Here is a 14,010-nt window from a genome sequence, read left to right on the forward strand (position 1 = left end):
AATAAGTAAATTTCACTAGGATCATTGGAGTACGCTCAATCAATTACTTTGACAGTTGGACCTAAGAAAATTTCAAAGATGGCCGTAATCCGATTTGGTTTGAACATTACATGCATTACTGATGCCTATATAATCACATATCTTCAATTTAGGAGTTTATGCTAATCTGAAAAATTAAATATCCAAGGGATTTTACATTGATTTTAAATTATAGGATACGCCTGCATAAATGATTTACAAGTACTAAAACATTGGTGAACACCTCTAATATTAAGAGTCATTATGAAATAAAGCCAGAAAAGATATCGCCCATGACGAAGTGAATTCCGTGAAAATTATAAATTTGATTCAAACTATTTCTAAATTATTAAGTAATATTATTTTCTTGAAGTCTAAAATATTTAATGGAATTCTTGGTAGCTTACATCGTAATTACTGGGTTGTTGTTTGGGGGGGGGGGCAGTTTCTCCCCAATAATGTAGAAAAATATTATTATATATCCCATGCCATGGAATATCCGAATATTGACCCCTTTTACCCCCTCTCCCCAATAAAAATGCTGGAGATTCGCCCCTGTGTAATTGTATGTAAAATGAATTATGTTTACTCACAGAAAAATGTCCTTGTTTCACCAAGTACAACACCACCTAATGCAAATTTCTACACACAATTTGAAAATGCAATTGTAATTTTTCAATCCCACAGTTTTTGCGTTGGTTGTTGCTGATATTAATTGGCGTTTTACCATTGCTTAAATTGAGTGCTTTAAATAAAAATGATTATTAATTGTTTAGGGGTTATATTTATTTAGGAGCTTGCTCATTATCAATACTGAGTTACAGTTATCACTAGCATCTATTGTTGCATTAAAATTTTAATTTTTTCATTGAGAATTAGTGCTTTGAAAAACTTTAAATATTTATCTATGAGATCATCTTAAGTCTATTCATATCTGAAAGCTGGGATTTTTTTAAGACTTTTCTTTTGGTTGTTTCAGACTCAGGGTACTTTTAGGGCAATGCCACATTTTAATCAGTTTTGTCACATTGAACCTTGAAAACAAGTAAGCAAAATCAATTAGTTAAATATGGTAATGCTTTTCCTCCATAAAAGTTCAAATATTAATAATCTGTTGATTCCCAAAGACAATTATACCCAGGTCACAATTTACACATTGGCCCAGTAGGCCTGGGCTTAGGGCGCGCAATGCCGAGGGGCACAAAAAAAAACACTGAGCGATTTATGTTCCTTAAAAAAAAAACTTGACTGGTGTGATTTATCGTGAAAGTGCCAAGTGGACCTTACTGCCGCGCTGCCTATTCACAGAAAAGTGATTTTAAAACAACAGAGGAATTCTGTAGCCACTTATAAACTGTCGGATGTCTCCCAAGAATGGCACCAGAGATCCGACATCCAGAGTGGCGTTCTGTTCAGGGTTTCCAGTGCCTCCGAATTTTCGGATGTTTCTCCGTAAATCGCTTTGAACTGGGGGCGCTAAGAACGGTTGAGCCTAGGGGCGTCAAAGTCTTAAATCTGACTACACCTTCAAGGAAATTCACATTTTCTTAAGCTGTTTAATGCCATATAAGGTAAGGTAAGGATGCGGCACTAGACCCTTAAGGTCCGAGCCAGTGGTGCTAATCTCCGTCTCAAGACCCTTTTGATGCCATATGTATTTAGTTTATTTTTTTCGTTGATTTTTAACCCCCTTTTTTAGATTTGGTACCCACTACTACCAAAACTGCATATTTGCACATGGAAATATTTTTATTAAAAATTAAATCTCTAATTTTTTAGATATATATGGTTACCAAATTTCCTTTCAACCTATTCAAACAATCAGTCTTCATTTTTACTGTACTTGGTGCTTTTATCAGATAATCACATCCTTCTTCCGTCACAGCTACCCAATATTTTTTCCGGTCTGTTTTTCCTTAATGTCTTTTTTTCATAATAACATTATTTTCACACGGTTTCTTCGAGGTACCAGTAATTTATGTGCAGAACTACACTCCTCAAAGCAGTTACTTGCATAAAGACCTTAGATTGAACTTTTAAAGATTTGTCCCAGCACTAGCATCTTTTCATTAAAATGTCTCCATTCTACTAAAAAATTGCATTAAATTATGGTCACTATTTAGGACAGCTTGTAAAACTACATTTTGTTTAGCTTTTGCCCAAATTCATATTAATTTGTTAAGTAAAAAATAGTGGCAATGATTGACGAAAATAAATTTTAGCGTAACAAATTTGCAAATTTTTAGCATCGCAGTACCAAGGGCAGTGAAAACAAAATCTCATTTTTAGAATTGGCGAAGGGTAATTCACAATGATATTTTACTAATGCCAAAATTTAGTTACCGCTATTTTGAGTCAATCAGGGTTTTCTGATTGGATAAAAAATTCATGAAGAATTTTGATTGGTACAAATTAGTGCTAGCTAAATCACATTATTAGTAAATTCTCGTAATGATTTGGCCATTAGGCATGCACCAAGTAAAAAAAAAAAAATTGTATGTGAAAAATTAGCAAAAACAGATAAATGAGCTACAAATGGCCCCAAGCAACTAAATAAGGTGAACATTCCCTTTGAAGTGTAGTTGTCATTGGGAATCAACAAATTGTTAGTGTTTGAATATTAACTGATAAAAAAGCATTTCCAAATTCAACTAACTACTTTTGCATATTAATTTCCATTGTTCAATGTGGCAACGCTGACTAAACTCTGGTACTGCCAGATGCGTCCCTAGGAATTTTGTTCGGGGGTGGGGGGTACAAAGAAAACTTTAGGGAGCGCAACAAAAATTTGTTTAAATGTATTGCTGTTACCATCGTACGAGCTGGACAAACATTTCGGGAGGGGGATGGGGTTCAAACCGGGTACCTCCTACACCGGGTACCTCCTCTTGGATACAGCCCAAGGCAATGCCCTAGAAGTGTCGTAAGGTAGAAACAACCAGAAGAAAAATCATAGAAAACCAAAGTTTTCAGGGATGAATATACCTGTTGGTTCCAGAGGGTTAAAGCCGTTTTTATTTGGACGCTCTTGGTACTTTAAGCTGGAATGAAAACGTAATGCAACAAAACATTTGTGCGACTTTAGCGTCTTGTTCGGAAGCATTTTACATATTTTGCTGCTGATGTGAGTAAATAAAAAGGCTGGGCGCTCTTTCACCTCACGTTGGACGTGAGCTGAAAAAGTCAGCTTCTTCTCTTTGAAGCTAATAATTAGCGAATAAAAATAAAAAATGCATTTAGATTCATTTCTGGTTTGATTTTAATCGACCAAAAATGAAAAAAAAAATAGTAGGCCTATGCATGATTATACATTTCCTTTTCAATTATAAAAACAATATTAGGTAAAATTTTAGTTCAGTTATTCAATTTTTCAGTTGTAGTTTTGTAATCATCTTTTTCATGCTCTCCTATTATATTTGCTTGAATCTTGGGGTATTTTGTGAATTTAGTTTGAGAAACATTGTAAATCATCGCTACAGTCTTCTTGCATAAAATTATACATCTTCTTTCGTCTCAGTTACCTAATAGTTTTGTTTATCTTCTCTTTTTTAGTATTCACGAAATGATCTCCACACTCTGTTAATTCGAGGTCACAGTGATTTATATGCAAAATCACAGCGAAGTTCTCGTGGCTCAGATACAAGCAGCGCCTATTCGGGATCTGACACGCTTCACAGCATTCAAAGTTCGATTGAAACTGAACAAGACGATATCGATTTGTCTGGCCTAAAAGAGTCGCTAGTTGATAGCGATGAGGAAGATGATTTGGCTGACATTGGGGTATATATCTGTATTAATTATTATTATCTATATGTTGCTGGTTAGTCCAATTATCAAACAATCACTTTCGGTTCAGCAAGCCACACTACGAAAAAAAGAACATAGGTACATATTGCCCCGTGGGGGCAATCTAGTAAAGAACGAACTCTAGTCCATAGTGCTGAAAATTTAAATTAAAATGTTTAATATTTAAATTAAATTAATTAATATTAAAATTTAAATTTTAAAATTAAAATTTAAATTAAATTAAAAATTTTAAATGGCGAAAACAAATTTATAGAAATTTCGAATCAAATAGTTAGTGGTAACGAACTGTAAGTAAGGAGTGACTAAAGTTCGATTTTTTGTAACAATTCTTTATGAAAGACTGTTCAAACAGAAGGGCCATTGAATTTGAATGGGGAGTATTTTTCATGAACTTTAAGACTTTAGCGTGAAGAGTTAGGGTTGAGGAAGGGGCAACCCCCCTATTATATGGAATTATCGCTGTTGGTTTTAAGTTGTAATGTGGGTCCTTACTTTCACTTGAAAATTTTGTTCTTTCTTTATTTAATTATATTAAACAGCGGCTTAGGTAAAATTAATGAATATGTGGTTCTTTGTTTATGTGTCTAAAAGCGAATGTGTATACAGAAAAAAAAACGGAGGAAAAGACGAAAGAAGGAGGGCTTATCTACTTTATGGAACTATATAAAAACTCCAATAGAAAGTGTCCTAAATAGGGCACGAACCAGTAGATCATTTGGAAAATCGCTAGCTTTAAGCCACAATCGGCAATTCTCTTAAAAAAAACGAAAAAGAACATTGCTAGTACATCAACGTAAACCGTCTCCTAGCTAGTCATGAGGCTAGTAAAAAAAAGAGAAAAAAAATTTCAAAATAAAAAAAATCGACAATTTTTTAAATTCTTTTCATTTTTTTAGTTGAAAAAATGAGGGGTAGATTATGGGGCCTTGATGTTTAGAACCATATATTTACCGTAAATATGACAACCTAATGTGTTAGCCTACTCCATAAAATACCTACGAATTATGCACGAGAGATTATTTCTTGGTCTATAAGTTTAGAAACAATCCCGAAAAAAATGGGACAGTTATTTTATAATTTGTGGGATATTATAATGTTGTTAATATTTGGGGAGGCGACAAGCTCCTCCATCTTTTTGTGCATACTTGGAGCAGCCTATTCAAGATCACTTAAATTGAGTCAAATATTTAGAATAAAGAATTGTGTCTAGTTAAAAAAAAAGCAAAAAAAGGTAATGAGAACCATTTGTCATCTTAGATTCATCAACAGAGCTCATTATTCTTTTCTTCTATGTAGAACAATTGTTCCGTGAAAGCTATGCAAGAGATTTATGGTTCTCTTGAAATTTTTTCTCAAGACAAATTTCATAGTTGGTGGAAAAATAAAATGAAAAAGTTCAATTCCTCTTTTTGTCACAGTTGAATGAATTGTGTATAAAACCTTTTGCTTTAGTCTCAGTTTTGTTTTGTCCGTTATACTTTTATATTGTTTGATAGGACCATAAAACTATGCCTCTTAGGCTATGGATGGAAATTTGATACAGTATTAGCAGAATAGGTTTAAAATCCCTGTTTTTTTTTTACGCGTCTCCTTAGTAATTGTCCGCTTATCAGGATTTCCAGCCAAAGAACGACAGAATGTGTCGTCTTTTGAGAAATTGATGACGAATATGGTGGAGGGGGAGAAATAGGCCTTGCCAAAGTTTAGAATACGAAAAATGGAAAAAGCAGAGATTCCTCAATTCGGATTTGTTAGGTTTTGTATTTCCAGACACGACCTTCAAAACTTGGTGCTTCCTCCCCCCAATTTTTATGTTATCACAATTTTTCCTATAATTACTTATCTTTGTTATATAATTTTGCCATTTTTAGTGTTTTTTGAATACACACCCACACACGAAATTGTGACCCTCCCCCTTCTCAAAAAATTGCTAAGTACATTTTTCAGTTCTTGTTCTGTTGTTCGGTCCAGTTTGTGCCGCAATTTAAAATTGTGCGGTTCAAGAAACATCTGCTTGCGGGCGGTTGGTGTGCATGGGGTTGGAAGACGAGAAAGGGCAAATTAAGTAATTTTGATTTTTCTTCTGTTATTAATATATTTGTTTTTTATATTATTTATTACTATTTTTTATTCAGTAACTATTATTAGGCTGGGAGGTCCTGGTACATGCGGTACATCTAGATATTTTATAGTAATCCAAAATTTCTAGTAAAATGTGCTACATTGCGTTTTTACTGACTGGTTAAGTTTTATTTCTTCAAAATTTTTAAAGTCCTCCAGTTAATCATTTGGGATGAAAGCAAAAGTAAAGAGATTTTCCTTACTTTTAAAAAGAAATATCCGCAAATCCCAAAACTAATCCACGAGAAAACAGCTCTCAAAGTTTCTAAGACCTTTCTGAAATAGGATGAAGATATGAGCCAAAGGAAAAAGTTTGCCTGCTTTTCAGATATATTTTTTTTTGTTTTTGTCTGTCAAATTGAATTTGATGCAGAATTCTGTAATTGTACCATAATGAATGTTTTAAATTTTGGTCATAAAACCGGTACAATTTATCTTAAAACGTTGACAACTCTGATCTGCTAATTCCTTCTAAATAAAATTCAACGGACACAACTCTAGGGAGAAAACCTAGCTAAATTATTGTCTAGTGCCTTTTCAAGTCCTAAGCTTTTAGCAACTTCATGCCATCAATTTCGTCATAAAAATATTTAAAAATCTTGGCTTATTTTGTTTAACTGGTTCTTAATTTTTTTTCGTAAGTCTTGGTGTAAAGCATACTTTAAAGCGGTTGCTTCTAAATTAGTGCCAAAATCCCAATAGTGAACAAATATATATTTGTAAATATTATTTCAATTTACCAAATGGCTACTGTTACCTTTAAACGGGATCATTCACCTCAAAGTTTTTACTCAAACAACCCGTGAAATCAAGTCGATTTACTATGGTGCTTGTGTCCTTTTTACGAGTGCGTTAATAGTACCGGAAGAAATAAACAGAACAAAAAGAGTTGGACATAATGTAGTGATTTATTATTGTCTATTTGTTATGTGTAAGAATATGTTACGTATGTAGTACTTACTATTTAGAAAATGTCACCGGGAAAAAGAAAGTCTTATTGAAATAGTGTTCGAGCTCACGTTAAGAGCTAGACAAGCGCAGCATTCCTGGAACTTAAAACAGAGGGATCACCCACTCTATGCCACCTGGTGTATATCTCGGAGTGCCAAGTGTGTCGCAAACCTCTGCCACGCGTGACAAAGTCCTTACGACGGTTGGAACTGTTCTAACAGTTTGACATTCTTTTTTCACGCTTGGTATGCACCACCTAGTGTAAGTGATTTCTGAATGATGGCGCTCCTTCGCTTAGATGGCGTACATCTCGGAGCGCCACGTTTACCGTAAAGGTCCGCTATTCGCGACACTGTCTCGGCAACGTTTGACACAGTCCCACCATGGTTGGTTAACTTTCGCTTGCCATAATTTCATCACGCTTGGTACGTTTCACCTGATATACGTGATTTCTGAGAATCGGCGCCCTGTCGTTGGCTTTATTTTGTGCCAGTTTTTGATCTAAGATTCTTGATTATCGTCCGTTTTTAGCTTCTTGTGCCGATTTAAAGTCTTTGAAATTATTTCAATATGTTTGAATACTTTAGTATAGGATTTTTGAAATTGCTGTTGAGATGGTCATCTAATCTGCTGCTTGATGGCTCGTAATAGTAGTTTCAAGAAAAGCTATAGGAAAACGAAAAGGGAAATTGAATTTTAGGTAGCAGTGCAGTTACTCGTTATTGATTAATATTCAAACATATTAACCGAAAATATAAAATAAAATAAAATAAAATTAAATTAAATGAATAAAAATTAAAATAAAATTAAATCTAATATGAAATATAGTGCTATTTGTTTTCTCATAGACCAGTAGCGGCAATGGGGGATCCCTCCTTGATTTTTAAAAATAGTTATTTTGATATTTTCATTAAAAAAATTTTTGCTGTTTTTTACATCGAAAAAAATCTAAAAAACCGAAAAATTACCCTCTATTAGATTTTGAAAAATGAATTTTGCACTCTCCTCCCTACATTCTACATTTTTGCGAATTGGTACCATTGTCATCGACTAATTTCGTTCTCCTAATTTATTTGTCCTCCATCCACAACGTCCAGCCATTTAGCCTGGGACCCAGATTCTATATCGTGCACCCGCCCATGTCGGAAGGTACAAAAATGCTGAGGACGGATCCTAGGGTTGTTGACCATGCTGAAGACGAATATCATAGGCTGCATGTTCGCCGTTGAAGTGTTTCTGAGATATAAGCCAAATTTAGCCTATAACTAAGTGTGATGATTCAGGATTTTTTGTGAGTTATTGGGTTGAGGAATCCGGCGTAATGTTATATCAATCGAAAGGAGAGATCTAGATCTACAAGAAATTTTTTTTTTAAATAAAAAAAAAACACTATTTTTCTCTATTTACTGCAGTTTCAAAATAAGTGTTGGAAAATTCAACAAATATCTCAAAGAAAGGGTAAAAACTTGAAATTTTTTCAAGGTAACAAACTTTTCTTTTATATTAGAAAAGAATGTTCATTCAATTCCGTACAATTTGAGCTAAAAAAAAATATAAACTTTTATTTTTAAAAGGTCTGCAATTTTTTTTTGTAGTGTCACTGAAATGATCACTAGCCGTGTCGTGAAAAGGGACAGTTTTTTTCTTCAGAGGATAGGAATACTTCAAACTTCCCAACTGTTTAAGAATTTAACTTTTACTTAGAAATAAAAATAGGTTTAAAAAAATGACTAAAAAAGTGTTTTTTAGAATGGACGAATATGTTTTCTGGTGTATTAAGGGGTCTGCAATTACCTTTTTGGGACCTGTTTTGCCACTGATTCGACTGAGGTATTTACTACATGAAAGAATTCTGCTTCATAGATGGATTCATTCGGCGCAGTAGAGTTGTCTTACTCGGCCTGCCCGTAAAATTGGGTAATAGTAACTGATTAGGGACCTGTTGCAATTAAAAGTAAAAGGTATAAAATAAAATTTTCACAAATATTCCTCATTTTCTTCTTCCAAAAATTCAGATGGGGCAAGGTCAGACTCCCTGCGTGCCCTCCTCGTTCCGTGGCCCGAGCGTAAGCTGCAGCATCCTTTCATTTTATGAGCAGCTACAGTCTTTCCTGCATCTTCCTCTTTTGCATCTGCGGTAAGCTTTCAGGCTTCTTTATAGCTTGAGACGACCGCATCTACTACTCCTTTTTCAGCCGTCTTCCATCCATGGTGGAGTGGATCTGCAATGCTCGGCCTCGCCTGTACTGACGAAAAGATTATCTATGTACGAATATGGCTCTTCGTATGCATGGCTCGAAGGTGTCGTCAGAAGGTTGCAGTCTTCTCATATCTTGTTTCTGGCATCAAATGTTAGCTCTTACACTGGTCAGTGAATTGGGGCCGGCTTGTTTACCGTACATTTCAGTGATCGGGAATTTGATAGGTCGTAAACTCCTCTAAACGCGTCGACTGAACGCTTCCCTTCTGCATCCTAGATCAGCGCCGTCACAGACACCGTTGTTTAGGCAAAAGTTGGAGACGCCGCGGTGTTTAAGAAAGAAAGTTTCTCGACGCCGAAGGAAAAGTTGGTTGTGTCACACACTGACAGAAAGTACACGAACGGTAACATAATCTGCTCCTCTTTGGACAAGTTGACTCCATCCGCCTGCTTGTGTACTGGGATAATGGAAGTCGGGCTCTTCAAAAAATGAACACAATCTCTCCTTGAACTCACCTAAGAGAAAAAGGGTGAGTGGGTTCGGAAGCTGATCAGCCATCTGCTCCCAGGTTTCATACAAAATTTCGAGGAGCCGGCTTTTAGACGCTGAGCTCGCAAGTACGGCATCTCATTCTTCAATTGTGCTAAGAGCTGAAATCTGGAAGTTTTTCCCTTTCCCTCGTGTGCATGCTGATTTCAAGGAAATCGACTCTTCGGTGGCCGTGACCTTCCCAAACAGCCCGTCGTACCGATCTGCGACAATGTGGACTTCAGGAATACCCACTGAAAGATCATTCAGTAACGATAGAAGCAATCTTTCCGCAAACGATTTGACTGTTTAAAACCTGGCAGGCCGATATATGACCTTATCTTGGACATTAGGTCAATGATGTGTACTTTAGCTGTGTCTTGTTTCTTTTGATTTCAAAGTTGCCGGCCAAGCTGCAAGTCCGCCTTTTTTTTTCTTAGCCACTTCAACAGCATAGCTTTGTTCCCCGTCCTCATTTTCCATCCACAGTATGTCTTGGTTGATTGTTGCGGAAGATGTTCAAAAATGAATGGAGAGGAAGGAAGAACCTCTTTTGTGAGGATCTTTGTAACTGCTTTCTCCTTTTCTTCGCCGTAGCTCAATTGAGCAGTAATGGTTCTCTTCAAGGCTGTTACTTCAGAGCTCAAGAAATTGGTTCTAGGGACACCCTTCACATTCTTAGTTTTTCTCTCTGAAGGAGTGCAACCTTTTTCACATCTTCTTTCCTGTTGCACAGAAAGTCCTCAAACACCTCTTTTCCTTTTGTGACTACGCAAGTAATATCAGAAAAATTTTTCTCATCGTCTATAACTTCTGACATCACAATATTCACTAGATCGAAGTCTGCTCTGCTGAACGGATTGCCACATGTAGCGAAAATGTATCGAACTCTATCTCGCGAAAGTTATAATCGCGTCGTTGTCAACTGACTGTCCTCGTGATGTTTCAGTGCCTCTGTGGATACGTTGACTACTTGTAGGAAACCATTGCTGATGGTAGCGGAAATCGGTAAGGTAAAATTCCAAGCTTCAGTCTGTCTTTCATCCATTTGTTCTCCTATTATTTCGGCCATCGTCTTGACATTCTTGTTCACTGTACATTCCAGTATCGGAACAGGTGGCCGTGAACCTTGTGTGCGTTCTCTTCGCTGCGAAGTATCCTTTCATGAAATTCCTTTGTACATCAGGGAAGGTTAGTGGTAAACTTTGTATGTCAGATAGGTACTGTATGAGACATCTTGTATGCTGAGGATGGTCAGCCGCCGCCAAGTATGGCAACATCCGAGCAGTTGCTGTCAAATGAGACTCCTAGTCACAGTCTCGTTCAGCATAAATGAATTGAATCGCTATTATTCCTCTACTTATAAGGTGAATTTTGAAGCGCGTATCTGATAAACTAATGAATCGCAAAGATTGTAACGTCTAACGTCTAAATCGTCTAATTATCTATTTGTTCAACCCTGAATAAAGCATCTACCAGAATCTATAAAATCTTGCTAATTCTACCTTGAGATATGGAAACTACCTATGTTACTACCTATTACAAACTATCTATTGCAAATTGCTATTTTACCTATTAAACTATTAGTTAGACACAAATTACATAAACTATAGATTGCTAATTTTACCTATTTTTTGTTGATCCTGGGCCAGTAAATACCGCAGTCCCGAAAGGGTTAGGATATTTCGCGTGAATGTGTTGTTTTAATTTCATTTGTTTTGTTTTTTTGTCAGTCCTGGCTAATACTCGCGCCTCCCCATAGACTAGTCCATGCCTCCCTGGGGAGGCACGCCTCCAGTTTGGAAAGCGATGTTTTTCGTTTTTTTTTGGAAAGCGAGTCTTTGTTGCCCTGGTCGACGTTTTGAGCCATAGTTCTAACAAACCGATCATGTCCCGTAAAATAACTGTTTGTCTGCCTCAATAACGCTAATTAACTGATGTTTACCTTTATTTGGACAATATTACATCATCGCTTCAGGGTCAATGACTTTCAATCTGACCAGGAACGACTAATTTTATCCGCTCTCACATGATGAAAAACAAAACATTCCCGCTAGGTAGCAGGTTACTAAACGAAATTCCTAGTATCGGGTACAATCGCTAAAAATTTGCAGACCCCTCAGACACAATAATTTAAAAAAAATTTCTTAGCTCAATGTGTTTGGAATTAAACGGGCTTTCTTTTTCAATATAAAAAATTACTTTGTCTTGAAAAAATTTATAGGTTTTAGCTTTTTTGTTAGAAATTTGTTGACAAAAATCTGATTTTTTTAAGCTGCAGTAAAAAGTGTACTATTTTTTTGCAAACTAAAATCATATTTGTGTAGTCCCAAGTCTCTTCTTTCGATTGATGTAAGAGTACGCTGGATTTGACCAATCTTATCTGTAAAAATCTTGTCTGTGTAGTCAGATTTTCTGGCACTATATCTCCCTCTTTACGCTAAAGTCTGAATTATGTCCCAATTCTTTAAGAATGACTCCTGAAAAACTATGTTCGTTTAATTAGAACAATAAGATGTTTTTTTTTTAACGGGAAATAAAATTAGCGTAAAAAACGAGGTGTTGAGGAGGAGCAACCCCCCTCATATACGTAATAATTCCTTTTTGTTTTAAGTTTTAATGCTGCTCCTTACTTTCAGTTGAATTTTTTTAAAATTTAATTCAGATAAAGACCTATTCCCAATGAACTACCGAGTGCCAGTTTTCCATGGGATTTTCTGATTGGCTGAAAAACTCTTCGAAAAATTCTGATTGGCTTAAACCTTCGTATCAGTAAAATCTCAATGTGAATGGGACACGGCCAGAAGGGGGGTGCTTTAGTCGCAATGCTCCTGGGTTAGGATCATTTGAGCTAACAAACTCAAATAAGAAAAAAACGAAAGCTGGTTATTTGTGAAGCTTTGAATCTGAGAAATTAAGCTTTGAGCCAGCACAAGAAATTTGGATGTTCAAATTCTCTTTCAAACCAATCATCGTAGTAAAATATAGTATTTATTGAAACCACATTCCTGCAAACCATAATAACCGACATGATCACCGAGACAAATTATCTGGTACAAAACCATTGTTTCCTTAGTTTAAAAACGTGTATAATTTTATCAATAAAAAAGGTAACATGAAAGCCAGAAGTAGTTTTATTGGACTTCTCCCTGCCTGCCTTTTTCGCGGATAACATGGAGTTGTTTTAGAAGATGGATCAAGCCTTCGCAACTATGCTGCTTAACTTTTATGCTGCTCAAATTAGTTTTATGTTATTCTAAATAAGTGAATACTTTCTGAAAGCGGAGCAATACACTAAAAAAGCAGGTTTTTTCTTGTAGGCACAGCTTAGTCGGCTGGTGAAGTGAAATGTTTTCATATTGAATTGAAACAGAGGCAAACTGAGTACTTGACGACGGGAAAACCTCCTTTTTTTGGGGGGGGGGTCTTAAAGTTGTCTTAAGACGCAGAATTGTATTTCTGCCATAGTTGTGCTTTAAGCAATTAGCCTTCTATCTTATTGTAATTTCGTGTTTAAAAATTCTGTCACTATCCGCAATTTCGATTAGAAATGTATAATTTTAAAATTTTTGCTGCAATTACTTTTTTTCGAGAATTTTCTTCTGTGAGAAAAACTGTCATCGTGAAATGCGTGCTACTTTCACTTAAGATAAGGTGTATCTTATAGATAGGTGTATCTTATCACCGCTGGTGATATTTTTCATTTATGTCTAATAAAAATGTTAACGGGGAAAAAATGCATTTGTAACGTAAAAGAGCCTTGTAATTAATTACGGGTCGTTGTCAGCGTCGCCAATGCGGGATAATTGTGCCGTTTTTGGTGCAATTTAGATCTGCTGGTAGCAGTGCAGTTGGTCTGGACGTTTCATGCTACAATCCAAAATGTCTGGTACATCTCGGCACATTTGAGGTATATTTGCGGTGTCAAGCCTTCTTTTCTAAATTCTTGAAACTCTTGAAGTCACCTCTTAGGAATTTAATCAAATGAAAATGGGCTTTCGTTGACATGACACAAAAAAAAACCTTTGCGAATTTTAACCCAATCATCAGACAGGGAGCGCTCGAAATTGGTTTCTGAGAGAGGATGAAGATATTAATGAAAAAAAAATGACCATCAGTTAATTCTAATATTTTTGTCTGTAAAATGGAAACTGACTTGGAAGGTTATAACGTTCCAAAGAATCTTATGGGTTCAATTGAGCCAGGAAACCGGTACAGTTTATCTCAAAGCATTGGTAATGCTGGTCGTTAGAGTCCTGTTCATCAAGTTACCAAATTGCCATTAAAAAAGAAATAGTATAAATTATGACGAAAAAGGGCTGTTTTTGCATCATGATGACAGTGTTCATATGCCCACATCTTTCAGTTTTTAGACAACCATCGG

General features: G+C 35.8%; 1 protein-coding gene across 1 annotated transcript in view; it reads left to right on the forward strand.

The window, feature by feature from the left end:
- LOC136036691 (rap guanine nucleotide exchange factor 2-like) overlaps positions 1 to 14,010 on the forward strand; it is a gene marked incomplete in the record, with an annotated part of 209,413 nt that overhangs the window by 98,224 nt on the left and 97,179 nt on the right. The window contains 1 exon segment of the mRNA XM_065719002.1: positions 3,571 to 3,798. Within this exon segment, the coding sequence (XP_065575074.1) occupies positions 3,571 to 3,798 (228 nt within the window).

The sequence above is a fragment of the Artemia franciscana genome, chromosome 15, assembly GCF_032884065.1.
Source record: "Artemia franciscana chromosome 15, ASM3288406v1, whole genome shotgun sequence".
In the NCBI taxonomy this organism is placed as follows: domain Eukaryota; kingdom Metazoa; phylum Arthropoda; class Branchiopoda; order Anostraca; family Artemiidae; genus Artemia; species Artemia franciscana.